The 20,656-nt window shown below is 55.9% G+C and overlaps 1 protein-coding gene across 1 annotated transcript in view; it reads right to left on the bottom strand.

Annotated features, from left to right (window-relative positions):
- Window positions 1–20,656, bottom strand: part of CDH23 (cadherin related 23) — a 364,939-nt gene that overhangs the window by 110,506 nt on the left and 233,777 nt on the right. The window contains exons 16-21 of the mRNA XM_077894887.1: window positions 19,478–19,583; window positions 17,274–17,401; window positions 12,383–12,455; window positions 10,542–10,658; window positions 6,835–6,947; window positions 5,554–5,661 (exon numbers count right to left, since the gene is read on the bottom strand). Of these exons, the coding sequence (XP_077751013.1) occupies window positions 5,554–5,661; window positions 6,835–6,947; window positions 10,542–10,658; window positions 12,383–12,455; window positions 17,274–17,401; window positions 19,478–19,583 (645 nt within the window). The remainder of the gene's footprint in view (window positions 1–5,553; window positions 5,662–6,834; window positions 6,948–10,541; window positions 10,659–12,382; window positions 12,456–17,273; window positions 17,402–19,477; window positions 19,584–20,656) is intronic.

Raw genomic sequence — 20,656 nt, 5'->3', positions numbered from 1 at the left:
TGAAAAGAATTAGGCTTCTGTGACACCAGGAGTGACAGGGCAGGGGAAGGGAGCCATGGACAAGCCTCTCCCCCCTCGCCCCCCTGGTTTAGAAGGTGGGTCTCAGCAAGCTGGGGATGTTGTGGGCGGGGGGGGGGGGTGGGAAGCTGGAGGAAAAAGGGCACTGCATCTCCCACCTGAGAACGGGGGAGGGTCTTTAACTCTCCAGGCTCCCCACTGGGTTCTCCACTTGTAAGCCTCATCCCAGAAAGGGGTGCACCTGAGTGCCCACCTAACCCAGGGCGACCCCCATAGCCCATTCTCTTCCCGTCCCCATGCCTGCCTGTCTCCTGCTTTGGAGAAAACCTCTCTCACATCTACCTCCCCCAAAGGGAAAGCAGAACTCAGGGACGCACAAGGCAGACTCAAGGTCACACAGCACCACCATTGAGGCTGCCCCAGCCCCCACCCTGGAGGCCTCCTGGGGTCCCAGGACAGCAGGACCCACCCCTCTGCTCATCCTTTGCCTTGTGCTGCAGAGGTCACTGTGGCACCGGAGGTGGACAAGATCAACGGGAGGGGGTGGTGACCGCAGTCCCCAGGGCCGCATCAGGACTGTGTCATTCTTAACGCCAGGACACTGGGCGATGACAGCCTGGCCTCGTCAGCTCCTTCATCTTACTTGATGTGGGGCCTTTTGTGCTTTGGCAGCAGAATCTGTCCCTCCTCTGGCTTAGTCCCCAGCCGGACGTGTCTCCGGGGCCACCAGACCAGAACAGACAGATGGGCTGCCCTGGCTGAGGGCCCCCATCTGCCCCTGGGCCCGGAGTGGTCAGGGAGAGAGGCCAGGGCTGGTGCTGAGTTCTGCAGAGGCTCCTTCTGCTTCAGAGGGGTGGGAGGGGAGTGGGTGTGCCCGGCTGCACCAGGGGGCAGGGCTGGGGGGCAGGCCTGAGGGGCCCTCGCTGTGCTGTGGGGCAGGTCACCTTAGTTTCCCCAGTCTCTATAGAGGGCACCCCACGACCCCCACATCGACACCAGGAGGCAGGGCTTTTAGGCACTCTAGGTGTCACTTCAGCCAGGCAGAGTCATCCTGCTGACCGGCAAGCCTTGCGTTTCTACAGAGCTTCTCTCTAGAGGAGGGGCGGGGCGAGGTTTTAATCCTCACTTTTCTGGATGGGGAAACTGAGGCACAGCACAGTTAAAGGAGCTGTTCCAGGCTAGCAGCTTGTTGCGGACCACGCGGAGATCAGTTTTATGTGGTGGGGCAGGGGGTGGGCTTCTCCCCTCCTCTCCCTGCCCCTTGAGTGCATATGCCTGAGGGTGCCTGGGGTGGCTGCTTCTGCAGGACCCTAGGTGGGGGCTGGGCCCCGGCCTCCACCTCTTGGCCCACTCCCTGGCGGGGTCGGGGCACGGGAGAGGGCAGCCAGCTCAGGCCCCTCCTGCAGCCTCCCCGCTGGGCAACTGTGTAGAGTCTCACCACTTCCCCTCTTCATTTCCCATGTCACGCTCTCATTTTTCTCCTGGCCTGACAGGGAATAATTCTCTCCCTCTCCCCTCTCTTATTTTGCTGGAGGGCTTTGAAAGGCTCTAAATCAATGCCCATCAGCCAGGTCCTTGAAGGAGCCTGCAGCAGCTAGGAGGGAGGGTTGGCCCAAAATCTCCTTTGCACATAGAGAAGGACCAAGCTGCAAGCTCCTGCCCGTGGGGGCGCAGGCCCTGGGCACACCCGTGTGCACACTGACCCACACGCCCAGATAGCTCCTGGCCCACCAGGATGCAGGTACATACTTGTCTGCGCGCAGCTCTGAAAAGTCACCTGCGTTTGAGAGACTGGTGGGTCACACAGCCTAATCTCCCTCTGACAGGGAAGACCGGGCCTGACCTTGCAGAGCTGGGGGGCTGGGGGAACTGGGGAAGAAGAGTCACCAAGCCCCTCAATGACCAGCATTTGCCAATTTTTAAATTCTTAACAATGCACCTGGCACCGAGCTAGGCGCTGGGGTTCAAGAGCAAACAAGACAGGTATGGTTCCAGCAGGGGAGGCGTGGTGACCATAGCTATCCTTAATCTGCCACTCACCATTTGGCTTGTCAAGTACGAACCACACGTCTATCAGGTGGTTGGTACTTACCGGCCACATTTTCTAGGTTAAGACTGGAGCATAGAAAGGCGAGGTGACTTGCCTAAGGTCACACAGCTGGTAAGGGATGGGGCTGGGATTAGACCCTAGACATTTTGAGACCAGACGCTGCCCACTAAATCACTGAGCTACACTGCCTCCAAATAAGCAAGGAACCTAATAAAGAAACACCGATGTGGGATCGGCTCTGGAAGACACAGTATAAGAGAGCGAGCAGAGTTACTTTAGGCAGGGTGGTCAGGGAGGGCCTCTCCAAGGAAGCGGCATTTTAGGCTGGGAAAGGTAGAGGAGAAAGAGGCAGCCAGGGAAAAGCAGGGTGGGGGGTAGAGGGAGAGGCATGCTCTGCAGGGGCTTGTGCAGAGGCTCTGAAGAGTTTACTGGGTTCGGAAGGTTGAGGCTGAAAGGCCAGCATGCATGGTGGGGGTACTGAGGGTGGGAAGGGTGGTAGGGGACACGCGTCAGGAGGTGGCAATCTCTATGCAAACACAGCCTCCTCCCTGACGTCACCCAGAGGTGTGACATCACACCACCCCCAATTCCCTTTCCCCATCTCGGCCACAGCTCCCGCTTCACCTAGGGCCACCATGTGGCCTCAGAAGGCTTCTCAGGGGCCCCAATGTGTACCCACATATAAATGCCCACATGCCATAAAATTTAACCAAATTTATCTCCCCCAAAGGGAAAGCAGATCAGGGATGCATAAGCCAGACTCAAGGTCACACAGCATCACTCAATGGGTCACATCACCCATTCCAAGGCATTCCAGAGAATTCTGAAAATTCTTAAGAATTCTAGAAAATCGGGATCCCTGGGTGGCTCAGTGGTTTAGCGCCTGCCTTCGGCCCAGGGTGTGATCCTGGAGACCCAGGATCGAGTCCCACATTGGGCTCCCTGCATGGAGCCTGCTTCTCCCTCTGCCTGTGTCTCTGTCTCTCCCTCTCTGTGTGTGTCTCTCATGAATAAATAAATAAAATATTAAAAAAAAAGAATTCTAGAAAATCGAACCTACAATTTGTCCTTAAAATGCGATGAAATTTTTCCAAACACTAAATTTCATAATTGCTGAAATTCTCATAATACATTTGGTAGATGTATGCTATAACGAGTTTTAATTTTGACTTTGCCCTTTTCTGAACTTCTGAGTCATGACATTTTTTTTTTTCAGCTCTTGGTCACTGAAATGCTTGAATCCCCACTGGGTAGCCGCCCCACACCTGGGGAGGAATGGCCCTGACAAGCCTTTACTGAGTGGTGGGGTCACATGTCTGTCTCCCCCAGAGGTAAAAGTGGGGCAGTTCCATCTGGTAAGAACTGTGGCTTTGGGACTCCTGGATGGCTCAGTGGTTGAGCGTCTTTCAGCTCAGATCATGATCCTGGGGTCAGGAGATCGAGTCCTGAATCAGGTTCCCTGCAAGGAGCCTACTTTTCCTTCTGCCTAGGTCTCTGCCTCTCTTATGAATAAATAAAATCTTAAACACACACACACACACACACACACACACACACTTAAAAAAATAAAAAAGAACTGTGACTTTAACACAGGTGAGATGGGAATCAGTGGTGGGTTCAAACAGAAAAGTGATGGGGGAAATGGAGGGGAGCATTGCTACCCTCTGTACCCCCGAGCTTGGCGAGCAGGGGGCCTGGTACACAGCAGGTGCCCACTATACAAGGTCTGGTGAGGTTCCGGGAAAGCGATGAGGCACTGGGTAGCAGGCTCTGGTCCACTGTGCACACCTGCTAGTGGCTCAGAAGGCTGTGAGGAAGGCTGGAGGCCAGAGAGGGCCACTGGGGACTAGGTTTGGGAAATGCCCAAGGCCAAGTGCAGCCCCCATCCCGCAAACCTCTTTGTCTGGCAGGTGGATTCTTCAAAAAAGGCATCCCCTGGCTGGTATCACATGCAGCCACTTCCTCCCATGCAGGACACCTGCCTCACTTGCCCCTCAGTTACTCTGGGAGGATTTTCTCAGAGACATAAAGGAAAGGTAAGAATTGACCAGACAGGTGTTCCAAGGTAGGCTCTTTTGGGGTCCCTGGCGGGAGTTGGTTGGCCAGAGCCCAAGTGCCCACGAGATGGCAGCAGAGAGTTCCCACAAGATCTGGAGCCGTAGAGAGAGCCGGGGAACCGGCATAAGGTAGTGGTTTCCGCAGCTGGCCCCAAGCTTGAAAGAATCCTTCCAAAGGGGCCTTTGAAAAACCAGATTCCAGATCCCTGACCCACTCCCTATTGGAATCTCCGGGATGGGGACCCACCCACAGCTGAGAGCCATTCAAATCTTGAACACATGGAACCGTGGCCCTACTGGCTGTGGTTGGTGAGGGGTCCAGGTGGGGTGGCTAGGCCTCACCAGGGTGGGGCAGCCTTCCTGGAGAGCTGGATGTGAAATAACCCCTGTCTTCTCCCATCCCACCCACGTTCTCCAGCCCCTCAGGACCTGAGCCACCTGCCAGGGCACCCTGAGCCAGCAGAGATGTAGCGCTGGGCCAGGTGGTTTCCAAGTCAGACAGACCTGGGTTCAAGTCCTGGTGCAACCTCTTACTAGCTCTGGGACCCTGCTCAAACCCCAAGACCCAGTTTCCTCCATAGTACAACGGGAGCCATGAGTCCCACCTGCCCCGTGAGATCATAATGAGGCTAGGAGAGAATTCATGAGAAGCCCCTGGGCAGTGCCCAGCACATTGCAGGCATTCAATACCCGGGGTTACCGTGAACTATCAGGTTCACGGCCCTCACGGCTGGCTGAGGGGCTCTGGAGCTGGCTCCTGGGGATAAGCCACCTCAAATGAAGCCAGGTGGGGCACAAGCGTGAGGTGAGGAGAGGACCTCACAAATGTGAACCCCAGAGCAGATCAGGTGTGGTGCTCAACCCTGGCTTTCCTCATCTTCCCCAGGATTCTGGCTCTATTGCGGTCTCCTGAGACTTTGGCCATGTCTCCCCTGCTCCCCACTCTGAGTCGTCCCCCTGCTTGCAGCACTCTGAGGTATGTGCACGCAGCACGCACAGGGGCCCCGGACCAACCTGGAATATTCCAGACCAAAAAATCCCTGGGTGAACTTCCAACACCCCTCCACAGTGACAGAAACAGTGAAGGAAAGGTGGGGGGACAGAGCCTCCTTGCTAGGGGAGGGTGGCGGCCCTCCTGTGGGCACACGCTGAGTCCTGGGGGCTCGGGCAAGCACGGGCACTAGATCGTGCTCCCTTTGATAAAGCCTGAAGCCCACTGCCTCTGAGGACTGGGTGAGGGCTTCCCGCCAGCCTCTGATTACCTTCCGCTGTGCAAGAGAGCTTCTGGAAGTCTGCTCCACAGGCTGGCTCAGAGGGAAACATTAAGTCTATCAGTCCTACGTGGACCAGCCTGTAGGGCGACCCACACAGGAACGGCAGACACCCTGAGAAGGGCAGCTCCAAGTTCCGCTGCCCGCCCCCCCTTACCGTGGTCACGTCAGAGTCTGGAGGGGTCATCTCCACCAGGTTGATGTAGTAGGGGGCATCCTTCCAGGTGGGGTGGTTGTCATTGATGTCCAGGAGGGTGATGTTCACCTGTGAGGTGACAAGGGGCAGAGGGGGAGGCACCGGGATGAGCTGTGCAGGGGCAGGGCCCAGGAGAAGGCACACTCAGGTGCCCATGGGGCATCTCAGAAGGGATCCCATGGGCCCCACCCACTTTGGGGGCTCTGGAGACACCGCCTGGGCTTGCTAGGACAGGAGGGAGCCAGGCCCCTCCAAGGGGATCGAGTTTAGGTGCTGTCCCATCAGGAAGCGGATGGAGGAATGAAATGACCCTTGAAATTCTTCCTGTAACCCAGGCCTTCTCTCACCCATCCCAGGCTTGGTGGAAGGTGACCGACAGGGTGGGGGGCCTGGTGGGATCCCTTGAGATTCCGTCAGTCTCAGCCACGAGCCAAGCAATTTCCCTGCTCACCTGCCACCCAGGTAAATTATTTATGGGGCTCAGAATCCTATTAGCAGGGGCCTCCCGGGACTGAACGGGGTTCTGGGGATTTTTCTGCCAAGCCCCTGTCTGAGTGATACTGATCCCAGCCTCCCTGGCCAGGTGAGGATGGGGGTTGGGGAGGTCATGCAGCGAGGTCAGGGAGGCCTCCCGAGGGAGAGCCTGAGGAAGCAGGTAGGATAAGGGAGTGGAGGCAGCTAGGGTGACCCGTCAGCGGGTCTTCTGCTTCTCACTGCGTCCACCCCGGTCTCTTCTGCAGCCCAGAGCTCAGTCAGGACCCTCGGATGTCCTTCCACTAGCTTCCTATAGCTGAGGCTCATTGGTGGGACAGCCGTGCATGGGGGTTCTGGGCCGATAAGAGTCCTACCTACTTACAGTAGGGAAGCCTCGGGATCCTTTCTCAGCACCAGGCTTAGGGGTGGCCAGGGTTAGGGGCCCCATTTCCTGTTCTGAGCCCCTCTTTCTGGCAGGGATACCTGCTTCTTCTAGGAGCCCCAAGAGAGGAACGCATGCCTTTTACTTGCCCAGCTGGTCTTCTGGGGACAGGGGAGGGACATTTGTCCTTCCTAAGTCCCCCACGCCCCAGGTGGGAATGCCTTTCTTCCCCATAGCTGCCGTGGCTCCAGGGCCACCCCTGGCTGACAATGACTTGGTAACTGCCACCCTCGGCCCTCTCCCACCTGCCTCACGCTGCCTCAGGACACAGATGCGCCCTGCAGGTGGGCTGGGGAGCAGGGGTCACGGGGGGCGTGGGCACTCACGGTGGCAATGCCAGTTTTCTGGTTGTGGCCCACACCCCCGTCCACTGCTCTGACGATGAGGATGTATTCAGACTTGGTCTCGCGGTCAAGCAGGGAGGTGGTGGTGATTTCGCCTGCAGGACAGAGGGTTGGGGTGGGAGGGGGAGAGAGCAGAGATGTCTGTACCAGCTGGCGGCGTGTGTGCAGGTGTGTGTTCACGTGTGTGTGCGGGTGCTGGGGGTGTGAGGTGGCCCTCATGAAGGGAGGGGGGGTGGCACCCAGGCCCTGGGAACTGGAACCCCCAATGTAATAACCCCACGTTAGGGAAGTACTTTTGAATGTGCGACCATCTAGGCCGATGATGGGGTTAGGGGCTGGGGAATAGTGCGAAAGCACCCCCAGCCCCAAAGACCTCTTTTTTTAGACTTCTGACGTTATCTTACTGACTCTGTCACTTGAGACTCGTTACTTAAGTCCTCCATGCCTCAGTTTCTCCATCTGGTCAAAAGGGCAAGGTGATAGGCACTGCCCCAGAGGGCTGTCCTGGGATTAATTTGGTCGACATCACTGAAGGCTTAGAAGAGCGCCTGGCCCTGTTTATTGAGATAGTCACAGAAACACAGGGACAGCACTGAAACATATGATGTGTCTTACACACGCTCACATGGCGACTCGTTACTGGATGAGACAACCTATAACGCACGGAGAATAGTTATGATTTCCTCAGTGACCCTGTAACACGAATCTATGGCCTTGAGGTTTTTTGTTTTTTTTTTTTTTTTTTTTTTTTTTTTTTAGTGTATAAATGGGTTATTCCCTTAAATGCAAACATTTAAAACTGGCCGTCTATCAGCCTGGTTTTGGCTTTTCTTTCTATTTCGGTGTAACTGAAACACGGAGGTCACTTTGGTAAAGATGTGCAGTGGTGTGCTGGTGTTTGATAATCAGCTCCCCAGAGCAAGCACCAAAAAAACAAACAAAAAAAAAACAAACCCCCCCCCCCCCCAAAAAAAAGGCATTTCCTGATTTCCATGGTGTAAATACTCCCACCAGGGCCACTTGGTTCGTGGAACAAGGAATGGGGGAGATGCTTGAATTTGGCTCTCAGCAGCAGGTGTGAGCTGGTCTGTGCCAGCCTCAGTACATGGTGGCAGGCAGGCCGTTTCCCTCTGACGTGCACCATGGGAAAGAGCTAGGCTTTGAAGACAGCGAGACCCAGATCCGAATTCCAATTATGGCCCTTTCTACATGTTTGGCCTTGGAAAAGTTACTTAATTTCTTTGAGCCTCAATTTTCTCATCTGTAAAATGGAGATTAGTATGCCTTTGAACCAGAGGTCTTGTGAGGATTAAATGATTCACAGAGCTGTAGGTAAAGCTCCCAGCATGCAGAAAATGCTTACTGCCCTCCCACAGACTGTGAGAATCCCCCAAGGCAGGAAAAACTGCATGCCATCCTTTATTTATTTATTTTTAAATCCCCCTTGCCTGAGCTGTGCCACCTGAGGCAAGTTACTCAACTTCTCTGTGCTTGGTTTATTCTATCACACAACAAGGGAGCTGGACCAGATGGCCTCACATTTCTCTCCCTGTCAATTTGGCCTGTCCTCTGGCCTGCACAGGGCTGAACAGGGAGCTGAGGGGTGGGGTGGGGACAGGTCAGTGAAGGCACTAAGGCCAGAAACAAAAGACTGGCAAAGGTCTGCCCACCAAGCCCTATTCCTTGCTGGGGTGGTGTCGATTAATTGGCAGGGCGAGGAAGAAATTAATCTCTAAAAAGTTTTAAACGTGAACTTGTCGGCATGATAGATAGCTCCTCCTGTCTGGGAAATTAGATCCAATTAAGGCCACCTTTGTGGAGCAGGCCTGGCTAATTTTACCGAGGAGCTCAGAGGAAAACACTTACACCTTCAGAGCTGAAGGAGCTGTGTTAAGGCAGCAAGAAAATGTCCCTGCCATTATTAAAGGCTCCAGGGTGGAGAGGTGGTCCCCGGCTGGGGAGGCAGCCGGATGCTGAAAGGTCAGTGCGCCCATCACTAAATGTGGGCAGCAGCATGCGGCTCTAACGTGGCTTATAGAGTCTAACATTTAAAGTTTGGGCTCTGGAGTCAGAAGTTCAAGCTCTCCAAGTCCTTGATCAAGTTACTTAACCTCTCCTGTGGACCAGTTTTATCAGCTGGAAGATAAGGGTGATGCTAGCACCGGCCTCAGAGTGGTGAAGGCGGTGAACTGGGGTGCTGCTGGTCTGAGCACCTGGCTCATGTTAATGAACGGTATTCTTTGGAGTCCCCTGGAAATGCGGGCTCACGGCGGGCAGAGGCTCCTGAGAGCAGGGAGGAAGGCCCTCCATTCTGTCCGAGGTGGAGTGAGAGGCTCAGGATGGCTCTGGACAAGTTTAGTCTTGTACGTGTCAGTACCATCTGCTCCCCTAGCTTCCAGGAAAAGGGGATGAAAGAAAGCCTGAAGGCAGACTTGGATGGGATACAGGCTTGGGGGGGGGCAAGGGCATGGATCACAGGAAGACTTAATGCCCCACGCCCCCAGGTCATCTGTAGCAGGGGCGGCCAGAAATGACTTCCCTAGGCTTCCTTCCACCTAGGTGGGGCTATTGCCTGGTCCTGGCCAATAAGACATGGACAGAAGTGATGCCTGTCATCTCCAGGCCTGGCCCATACACACCTCCTTAGCACTCCAGGCTCTCTTCCCCTCTGCAGTGACCTTGGAGCCACAACATGGAAGGTGCCTGGGTCCCAGAACTGCCACGTGCAAGGCCATCCACTGAACAAGGCATTGAGCCACTGTGTGTGTTAGAATTTCTGTTGTGTTGCATCACTGAGATTTCATGGTTGGCCTGCTTGGCGCCTCCAGTGCCCTTACCTAAGAGAGCAACAGGTATTTAGAAGCGGGGGCCTTGCGTGCCCACTAAGTGGACCAGGAACCCCAGGAGGGCAGGCCATGTCTGAGTCCATCCTGTGCCCCAGCACCTGGCAGAGAGCAGGCCCCTACCGACACCCAAAAGAATACATAAATGAATAACCAGGGGCCTCTTATTCCTTCCCAGCTTCTGACCTGGGGTCTCTTGTTGTTCTTTTCCTCCCCATTCCCCTCCCAGCTTTAAGAGAGAGAGATCTGGAGAGGCGCACATGGAAAAGGGGAAGAAAGGTGAGAGCTCTATGGACTGAGCAGGGATGCGGGCCCCTGGGCGAAAAGACCAGAGAGAATGATGAGGGAGACGTAACTGTGTTAGCACGTACTGTGTGCCAGGGACTGCTCTATCACGTCCTATAATAACTCATGTGATCCACACTACACCCCTGACATGACCATCCTCATTCTGCAGGGGGAAATCAAGGCACATGCTGTGTTAAGAGGAGCCAGGGTTCAAGAAAGAGGTCAGCGACTGAGGGAGGGGGGCGCATAGGCTTGAGGAAGAAATCCCCCATCGGGTGGTATGTCAGCCAGCTATTTGTAGAACGGAACACGTTTTAAACATCACAGGGCTCCTCACCACTGAAAGCCATCCTCTAATGGACACGTTCATGTTCCAATTTTTTAAGGGGGTAAGGTCAGTAATCACACTCAAGTTAATGTGTCAGGGATGCAAGCAGGTGCTCAAAGCTGGCATGCTCCAAACGAGGGCTTCCTGGGGAAGGGAGCGAGGACTTGGCTCAGGGGCAGGTCCCGGGCTGGGCACGGGGAGCCACGGAGGGCCAGGACGAGGGCTCTCACCTGAGCGGGCGTTGATCCGAAACTGGGAGGAGCCCTCCAAGGAGTAGATGATGGACTCCTGACCGTACTCCCGGGAGCGGTCCAGGTCCGTGGCGTTCAGGAACAGCACTGTGGCTCCTTCCAGGAGACAAACGGGTGGGGGTGGAGAGGAGTGCTCACCCCAGGCTCTCAGCCCCAGGCCCTGGAGGAGCAGGACCTGGGACCTCCTGCTGACCAGCCTTCAGGGGGCAGGAATCCTGCCACAGGGACACCCAGGGCTGAGAGCGGGCTCAACCACCAGAGCTCCCCGGACTGCATGGGGACAAGGCTCCATGGGAGGGGGTCCCGGAACCTGGGGTGGGTTACACCTGCAGCTGTTGGCACCTCCCCTGTCTCCCAGAGAGCGTACCACTCCTCTCCCCCTACCTCTCTCTGCCTCTCACCAGAGAAAATACACTCAGACTGACCAGCTTTGACTTTGAGTCAAAAAGAAATGAAGCCCTATATTAAATTATTCCACCTTTATTGTATTCAATTTTGGTTCTTATTTCATCTTATTCACAAGGGGGAATTTATAAGGGTTTTTATTTTCTCTTTAATGTCTAGTTAAGGCCCTCACCTTCATGTCCATCTCTGTAAAACGCTGGGTCAGGGTACCAGCCTTTCCAGTTGCCCTCACCAGCCCCTGAGGGTGGCCTGTTCCAAGGCCATGTGTGCTGGGCTGTGGGCTACAGCCCCCTCCTGTGCCCCACCACCACCTAACTGCCACACTGAGGAGGCTCAGCATGTGGGCTTCTAGAGTCATGGCACCTGGGCTGGATTCCTGGGGGACCTCTGGCAACCAAGCCTCAGCTTCTTCCTCTGTGAAATGGGTCTCGCTATAAAGCTAGCTTGTGGGGTTGTTGGTAAGGCTCCTAGGGGAAGGCATGCAGGGTGCAGGCTCCCCGCAGCTTGCACTGAGACACAGTTGGGGAATACCATTGCATGGATAAATCAACAGTCCCAGCGGTATAAGGGCCCAGGCAGGGGGCTGTGAGACAAGCCATTCTGGCCCCTTCCAGGCAGTGTGAGGCCTCTGACTCTCAGTCTTACCCTGAGCACGGGGACAGGTACATGGGCCCCGACACACCCTTTATCCAAGCACAAAGTGGAAGAGGATCACGTGCCATGATGAAGGCCTCTCTTAAGCAGAGGCCATGGGGATGGTTGGGGAATGCAAGGGGTTGCTTCAGCAGTGATACTCTCCAGGGGATGCCTGACTGGGACAGGGAAGGGTGGGCTGGGCACAGCCTGGCACCCACCCAAGAAAGTCATCAGACACCAGGAAGGCTCTGGAGGCTGTCTTGAGAAGGCCCCATGGTGCCACACAAGGTCACCCTCCAGACAAGTCCTGATATGGGAGTCCCCCCAGCATATGGAGGGACTTAGCTGGCCCTGGATGTAAGGGTGAGTGGTCAGCCTGCCCCAACGACAGAGTGGGTCCCCTGGGACCTGAATGTGGAGCTGGTGGTCCTGGGTCTGCAAGCTGGACCCTGCCACCAGAGACATGGCCCTTCTTGCTCTCACATAGGAACCTAGGCCATCCTTCAGGCCCGCCTCTGGCCACTGTGGCCTCACAGCACGGTAACCCTGTACTCTCCGTACACTCTTGTTTGACCAAGGTTGTTCCGTTTTTGATGGGTGGCCACTCTCCCCGCTGCTAGACTGTAGCTGAAGTACCCGGCGGAGCGCCTGCACGTAGTAGGTGCTCTGTAAAAAGCCACTGGCTGGCAGACAACTGGACCTCTTCAAAGGCTCCCTCACTGGTCACAGTGTGTCTGCTGGCTTCCCGCCTTCCCACCCTCCCCGGCCCAGGCCCCTACCTGCCATGATGTTCTCCACCACGGAGACGAAGTAGGCAGGCTTGCTGAAGGTGGGCGGGTTGTCGTTCTCATCCTGGAAGGGAAAAAGACGGGCTGTAGGAGCAGGGAGGCCGTCAGGGCTGGTCAGCTGTCCAAGGGGAGGCTGGGCATGGCTGGCACCGAGGAGCTTTGGCCTCGCCAGGGTGTCACGACGGGGCCGGGGCGCTCCCCTGGCTGGGCTACAGTTGGAGGAGGGAGGCCAGGCCTTGGTGGGGGGAGACTCGTAAGGGTCAGGAAGATGGAGAACGAAGGGAGCAGGTGCAGCGGTCCTAACTCCCAGCTTCCCTGCTCTCCCGTCCGCCATCCAGCGCAGCTCCAAGCTTACTCCTGTTCTGTGCTCAGCTCGTCATCCTCCATTCTGTGGGGCGGGGGGGCCCCGAAACTTCCCTCCCGGCTACGCCATTTGATGGTGGAAGGTTCTAGGACCCTCCCACCCCTGGAAATGAAGGGAGGAAGGAGCACCCCAGCCCAGGAGGTGCTGAAGTGCATGGTGGCGGGCAGGCAGGCAGGGTCTGGGTAAGGTGGCTCTCAGAGCCTGAATTCCAGGCCCCTCTGCACACACCAGAACGTGGCTCCTCCACCCCTGGGGCAAACCCTGGCCCAGAGCCCAGCACCTCTAGTTCTCGAGCAGCCCCTCGTCCCGCCCAGCCTTCACCAGAGACCGGGTTAGAGGGACAGTGGCCAGGGCACAGCCTCGGTCCCTTCCCGCTCCCCCGGGCTCCTCCGTCTCCCTCTTCCACGGTCAGGGGCGATTTCTGTACCCCTTAAGCCTCTGTTCCTCACTCACTGCTTCTTGTAATCACTCAACACCAATCTCTTCCTGTTCGCCCCTTGGAGGAAGCCCCAGTGGCCCACCTGACCCCCGCCTTCCCTCCTTTCCCTGGGAGCCCTGGCGGGGGTGGGAGGGGGCGCAGTGTGTGACCCCGGGGTGGGGGTGGGCGGATCTCTAGGCTACTTCGTTCCAGGCACATGCTCCCGGGCCTCATTCCCCGCAGAACTGGGAGCTCTTTGAGTGGCACGCTCCTGGAGAAGCCCCTTTTGCTGGAGTCACTTTGGAGCCCAGCGGCGATGCAAGAGAGGGAGGCGTGACAGCTGGCTGTCCACCCCCTGGGACTCGAGAATCCCATCCTGCCGGACTGTGGGTGCCCAGGGAGGCGTGCTGCTCTTCTTCGGGGCTGCACCCCGCCCCCCCCCCCCCCCCCCCAGAGAACCAGCGGTGTGAGGACTCGCAGGACGTCCAGTGCCCCCACAGCGGGCCTGGGCGACCCCGGGTGCAGGCGAGGGCCCCATGTACGCATATACTTAAGCCTTCTGCTTGGCTGCGCGAGACGGCGCCGAGAATGTCAGTGACAGAGCACGAGGCAGAAACTTATTAGCGGTGATATTTCCCCGGATCCTGGCACTGCATTCACTATTAGTTCTAATTCAGCGGCTCCCTCTACAAAAGCTTATTGTCCCCTAATGGGAAATCTACAAACCGCGTTTGACTTCTTTATTAAAAACCAACAAGCGGTGGGTGAAAAGGAATCACCTGGCCCCTCCCGCCTGCCCCCTCTTCCTTCGGGAGCCTGGTGGCCCTATCTGCCCCTCCCCACCCCTAACCGATGCCACAAGTGCTGCCGTGAACTACTCATCTTCGCTGAGTCCCCCCCCCCTCCCGCCCCCTCTGTTGAGAGAAAATCCCTTTGGTGGTCGGAGGAGGCAGCTTAGCCAAGTGACAGCTACTTAAAAATCACCCACGTGCAAAATCAACCCAAAGGCGGTGACCTTTTCAAGTGTGGTCCTTAGACACAAGTGACTACACCATCCCGAAGCCCTGCTTAAGAGAGGATGTTCACTCACAGCCAAGCTGGCACCTGTCTTTGTTGCCAGCCTCCCCCCACCCCCCAACCCTGCACTTCATCCCCTCCAGGGCCTCAGAGCACACCTGGAAGGAAATTGTAGGGCCCTTGCTGGTCTGTATGACAGCTTCGAGGAAACTTGAAAATGACCCTTTCTGCTGGGTTCAGGTAGCTCCAGGCGGAGTGGATTCCTGCCCCCACCCCCACCCCCGCACACAGAGACCCTGCTGTCTGGCTTCAGGGAGGGAGACTAAGGCTGCTGACCACTCTTTTATTCACAGTGAATGAAAGGTTAGTTTGGCTCCTTGGCCACCCTCTTCCCACTTTGCTCTGGAGAAGCTGAGGCAAAAGGAGAAAGAGGCCCTTTCTGGGTTCCTTCACTGAGCCACAGGTTGGGAAGCTGGGATTTGGGGTATTCCCTGGGTTTTAAGATTCCATCAGGGCAGACCTTTGAAGGCCTTGCTACTCAAAGTGTGGTCCCCTGACCTGAAGCAGCAACAGTGCCTGGAGCTTTGTGGGAATGCAGAGCCTCAGCCCTTGCTTAGACTCACTAGATAAGAATTTGCATTTTAAGAGGATCTCCAGGAAAAAAAAAAAAAGAAGAAGAAGGAAGAAGAAGGAAGAAGAAGATGATCTCCAGGAAATTCACAAAATCCTTGAGGGGTACTGGTCTCAATCGCTCGCAGATAGGGATTTCCAAGGTTTCAGGTGTAGTGGAAAGTGGAAAGAATGCGAACTCAGGAGTCAGACAGGTCAGGGTTCAAATCCTAGCTCACTAGGACTGGAAGCAGATTCAAGTGTCACTTACCAGCCAGCAAGTGAGGAAAGCGCTGGTAATCCTGGACCTGTAATGTTCCCTCATCTGTAGCATGGGATTGGGAGAGACTGCGTAATGTTGGAAGCACCTGACATGTTATTGGAGGAAATTTTAGGAAATTTCAGGAAATTTTAGTTTCCATTTGGCCAGTTCTGCTTGTCCATCCCTGGGCTGGTGTAGAACACCTCAACTTATTTCCCTACACCTCCCCTATTCTTACCCTCTCCCTCATCCGCTTCCCCCATATTTAGAGCACGTTCTTTGTCTGGCTGAGTTCTCTGGAATTCCCATTTGCACCACAGGCAGCCTGGTGCAGGGATGCTGCCGACGGTATGGAAGTTTGTCTTATCAGCTGTGACGGTAGCCAACATTACAGGTGCCAGGTGCCACCTGTGTGATCTCACTTAATCCTCACGACAATATCATGATGCATGATACCATGATTATCCCATTTTGCAGATGAAGAGACTGAGGCTCAGAGGGAGAGAGTTAAGGACCCCAGGTCATAGAGTTAGAGGGTGGCAGAGCCAGGTTTCAAAGCCATACACCTCCCAAACTATGTTCCTTTCTCCATTCTTTGAGGAGGGGGGCAGGTTTCATAGACACCTTCACATCCCTCCAAGATCTGCTGCTGCATCTTGCAGACAAGGAGAACTCACCGTGCCTCAGCGGAGAATACCCGCCGGTTGAAAATGATGGATGGGTTGGTCGGGGTTAGGAGCATGACCGGGACTGGGGGGCTCTTGGGGCTGTTTTTAATCAAGACTGGTAATGGGCCATGTGGAGAAGACATGGTCACGGTTGTCAGGGAATGCTTTCTGGTTCTTTGGTGCCCCCCACTTCAGAAATTAAAAGTGGGGAGCTACGGATAAAAGGCAGGCAGTGAGTGTTTAGATTTCTGTGGCTCTCCTCTTTTCCAGCTGCCCCCTCCCCCTGGCCTCCCACCACTCCCTGAAATCTGTGGGGCCCCAGACTCTCTGCCCTTCCTTCCCTTTGCTGGTTCTGCACAGCCTTGCCCTCCGATGCTACTCCTAAACCCTGCTCCCTCATGCCCACCTGCAGGGGTCCCCCCTCAAGGGATCCCCTTTCAATCTTATCATTGCCAGCGCATCCTATGCAGCAAGCAAGCAAGCAGGGTTCCCTGCCCAGACAAGGACTGTCCCATTCAGGAGCTAGCTCTGGAGCCTCTGCCTTGGGTCGAGAGTCGAGAGGATGAGGCTTGGTAAAGCCAGGTGTGGGGCATCGCCAGAGGCGGTTGGTGAAGCCACCTGGGACAGGAAGATCATCCAGCATGCCTGTTCTGGAAGAGACTTTCCTGAGCATATGTCCGATCACAGCCTATCTCCTAACCTGACAATCTGACCTAATCCTCCTGGAGCCGGTAATGCACTAACTCTTCCATCAACACTCACCCGCTCCTGCAGGCAGCAGCCTCTATGAGGTGGGGCGGGGGGAGGCGGGCACGCTTGTGCATATGCAGTGGGGAGGTCTCTGGTGGGGAAAGGCCCACTGATGCCCCATCAGACCACGATCTGCAGCCCTGGGATGGCCAGGGGAGCAGCACAGGGCAAATGAACCAGTGTGGAGATGGATTCAGTGGCTGATAATTACAGGCATGGAAATCACTAACGTGCGCTTGATATTCATGTCAGACAAGCTGTGGTTTGGTTTCAGGCCCCTTTAGATCTTCAGAGGAGCAGACAAAGGAAAGAAAAAAGGAAGAGGGGGATATTTACAAATATAGAGGGAGAGAGACAGACAGACAGACAGGAGAGAGAAGATGACCTCCCAATAACTCCCTTCAACTTCACAAAGCATGGCTCTAAATGAGAGGATCTCGTGACATTTCCTCCTACTTGAGCCCCAGTTCCTGTTCCCCATCAGCAAGTGTCCTGAGGCCCCTTAATGAAGTTGGAGCCGGCTGATGGGGCTCTTCTTGCATTCCAGGGCCTGGCCTTCCTGGTTGAGCTGGGCAGTGGGGGAGGGGGGGCAGCTTGCCTGCTGCAGCAGTGGCAGAGGGTTGCTGGGCGCAACCTTTGGGACCATCTGCTGGGTGACTTCCAGAGCTGCAGGGACAGCCAAGGATATAGGGACAGTCTGACACCACTAGGTTCAGGCAGGGCCCCCAGCACTCTGGGAAGCACTCACCACTCCTTACCCCGAAAGGGCAAGAGCAGCACCCCTGGGTACTTACAAACACCTCGATGGTGACAGGGACGGTGCTGTTCAGAGGGGGGTTGCCAGCATCCTTGGCCATGACTGTCAGGTAAATCAGCCCATTGGGTATCTGCTCATAATCCAGGGGACGGCTCACGCTGATCACTGAAATGACAGGAACAGGTCCCCAGGGCCCCCTTTAAGCAGACGTTAGATGCCCATCCAGCCAGGGGTCTTCTTTGGGCAGAGAGGGTGTGGCTGGCACATGCTGGCCAGCTCTGCTTCATCCTCCCACCCCACCTTCCTCTGAACTCCGGGAGCCTCGGGGCCTTGGCGTAGGTTTACCCACTGCCTGATATGCAGGAGGCAAAGTGCTGAGCACTGCAGGTGTTCACTATTTTGGTGGTGACGTAAGTACCGCTTTACAGACAAGGAGGCCAAGCTCAGAGAGGTTCAATAACATGCCCCAAGTCACACAGCTAGCACCTCTATAGAGGTGGGACTCGAGCCTAGATTTGTTGGAATCCAGGCTCTTTCCTAGTTTGTGCTATTACCTGCTTATCTATCTCACCCACTTCTGTGACACTCTCCATCAGTCTGGAAGCTGCTCGGAGGACAGGGTCATGCCTCGGACTTTCTAGTTGGTCTTTTACTAACTGTCTCCAGATGAGCAGAGTTCATCCACTTATCAACCAGTCTCAGGGCTGCCAGAGGTGGTGCTGCCAGTGGGGTACAGGTGGCGGCTCCCTCTCTAGTCTCCTCTGGTCCTGCCACGGCCTTACTCCTCTCTCTCCGTCCCTCCCTGGCCCCCGCCCTCTACCCTGTGGGCTCTCCATGCCCGTCCCATCTAGCAGCCTGCTCTGGGCACTGCTTCGGCCTCTTGGGAGGACACCGAGTGTCACAGACTTGACTCCCAGCACAACTCTGCCTGAAGGTGGCGAGGACACCACTAAAGCCAGAGGCAGACAGAGGTGGAGGGGCAGGATTTGGGGGTTGTGGAGAGATGCCCCTTTCCGATGTCCCCATCACTGCATATGCCTGAACTCCCTCTCCCATGAGGACTCTTCTGTTTGGGGAGGAAGGCACATTGGCTTGCATGTGGGGGTCATTGGGGCTCTGACAGGGCATCGTGACAATACGAAATCACCCCTTTCTATGTGGGAAATGGCAGCAAACGCATTGCTTAGTAATATGAAACTGAAGGGAGGGTCTAGTCCAGGAGAGGCTGGGGTGTGCAAGTGGGCGAAGACACTTGCAGGTCATTAAAGTAGGGGGCATAGATTTTAAAGAGAACATCAGGCTGTAGCATCTGGAGCCAGGATTATAATTTCTGTGACCGCGTTTCTCTGACCTGATTGTGGGGTGCAGGAGGAGTGAGTGCTGGACTCAGGGTCCCTGCAAGGCACATCTGTTCTGCCTCAAGGGCACCTGAGCCATCTTCAGGCATTCAGGAACCCTCCTAGAGGAGGGGGTGTCCAAATGAGCCTTAATGCTAGCCAGAGGTTATTGGCTTAAAGGCCAAAGGAGGGCAGAGCAAAGGGACAGGGAGGAAGGGTTTCCTGGTTGAAGGAACAGACTCTGCAAAGACATGCAAGTGACCACTAAGGGGAGAGGGTCAAGGGGTTCAAAGAAGGTTCTGGTGTGGAGACATAGGTGCTGAAAGAGGATGCTCGAGAGGCAACAAGAACCAGATTACACGAGTCTTATTGGACACCTCTGCTGCGTGGCCTTGGGCAAGTCACTCCCTGACTCTGGGCCTTTGCGGCCTTTCACCTGAAGAACAAGTTGGTCTCAAAATCTTGGAGCTGAGGGCTGCTGCTCTTCCCCACCTGGTTGCAGTGATCAGGAGTCCCAGGGGAGCAGGCAGGGCAAGGTCCAGAGTACAGGGCTTTTGAAGCACACTCAGAGGCGCAGGACGCTTGGCTGACACACCTCTACCTTATGGACCTGCCGGGGCAGCCTGGGGAAGAAAGAGGGGCCCTGCAGACTGTGGGGATATCAGATGCTGGGCTGACCATGGCCTAAGACCCAGAGAAAGATGGAGCGGATCCTACAGGGGGGTGATCCCAGGTTTGTGTCACTTGCTCCAGCTGATGGGCTATGGGGCAGCTTCCTGGGTTGTCCAGGTGTCTGGGAGACAGACGGCCACCCCCCTCTGGAGAGAGGCGTGAGTGTGCAGACCCTTCTCTGGCCCCCGGGCTCTCTTCCCTGGGCTGGGGCTCAGTCCCGCCGCATGCCTACCTCCATAGCCCTCATACACGCTGATGTCAAAGTAGCTGCCGAAGGCGGAAGCATTGACGATGCTGTAGGTGATCTGGTTGTTGGGAGGGGAATCTTCATCCGTGGCCTGGAAGGAAGAGTACAGATGGGGCCCGTGAGCCTTCAGAGGCCGGGACGGGGGGACTGGCCCCTTCAGGATCCCCTGCTTTGGGTGATCCAAGCTCTATTTGTCCCTCAGCCAGAGGCCACTCTCATGTTGGGGTATGGAGGTGGCATGGGAATCTAGAAGGTCAGCTGGAGACCTAGGGCAAATGGGGAAGGCTGGGGCTTACTCTGAGGATGGAGGTCACCACCATACCTGGCACAACCATCTCCCAGAACCTTTGGTCTCAGCTTGAATACCCGACCCACAGAGGCCTTCCCTGACCCCTGGGACCAGGTGGGCCCTGTGCTATATGCCCCATTAGTCCCTCCACACCCAACTGTGGCTCCCCGTTCCATTTCTGCCTGCCTCACTCAGATTGTCAGCTCCAGGCCAGTGAGAGCCTTACATTTCATGCCTATAGTCCAGCACAACATGCAGCACACAGTAGGTGTCAAATAAATGCACACCGCATGAATGCAAGGTATGGGGGGGTGAACACACTGGAATGAGTTCAGAGATCTTTCTTCCCCTTGACTGTCTTCTAGGGTGACTGAATTCATTAGCCTCTTTTCAGACATCTCTGTTCCTAGGGAGCCTCCAAAGGCAGCCCATCACTCTGGGGGTACTGGGAGCTGAGCGGGGTGGGACGGCACAGTGTGTGGGTTCTCCTTTCTTTGCAGGCCCCCGTGCCCACCCCTGGTCTCTTGCCTCCATCCCTGTCTGCTTCCAAAACCAGTCCTAAATGGAGGCCCAGGGTCCTGTCACTCGGGGTGGGCATGGTGGGGGAGGGGAGCGAGGACATCACGAAGTCTCTGGTCAGAGTTGCCATGTATGGGGGGAGCTCACTGCAGGTGGACACTGGTATTGTGGGGCCCCGAGTTCATTGAGCCTCTGTGGGGGGGGGGGGGTAGCTCTCGCTCCTCCTGTTTCCTGCTCTGTGAAATGGGTGGTGTCCCCATGGACTCTGGTTCCTTCCAGCTTTGGCAGTTCCAGATTCCAAGCTGCCACCAAGGGGTCTGGGTGGGGTGTCCTTATGTGGTCCTTATCCTGCTCAC

This window comes from Canis aureus, chromosome 4 (genome assembly GCF_053574225.1).
Source record: "Canis aureus isolate CA01 chromosome 4, VMU_Caureus_v.1.0, whole genome shotgun sequence".
In the NCBI taxonomy this organism is placed as follows: Eukaryota; Metazoa; Chordata; class Mammalia; order Carnivora; family Canidae; genus Canis; species Canis aureus.
This window is presented reverse-complemented; position numbering and strand designations above follow the sequence as displayed.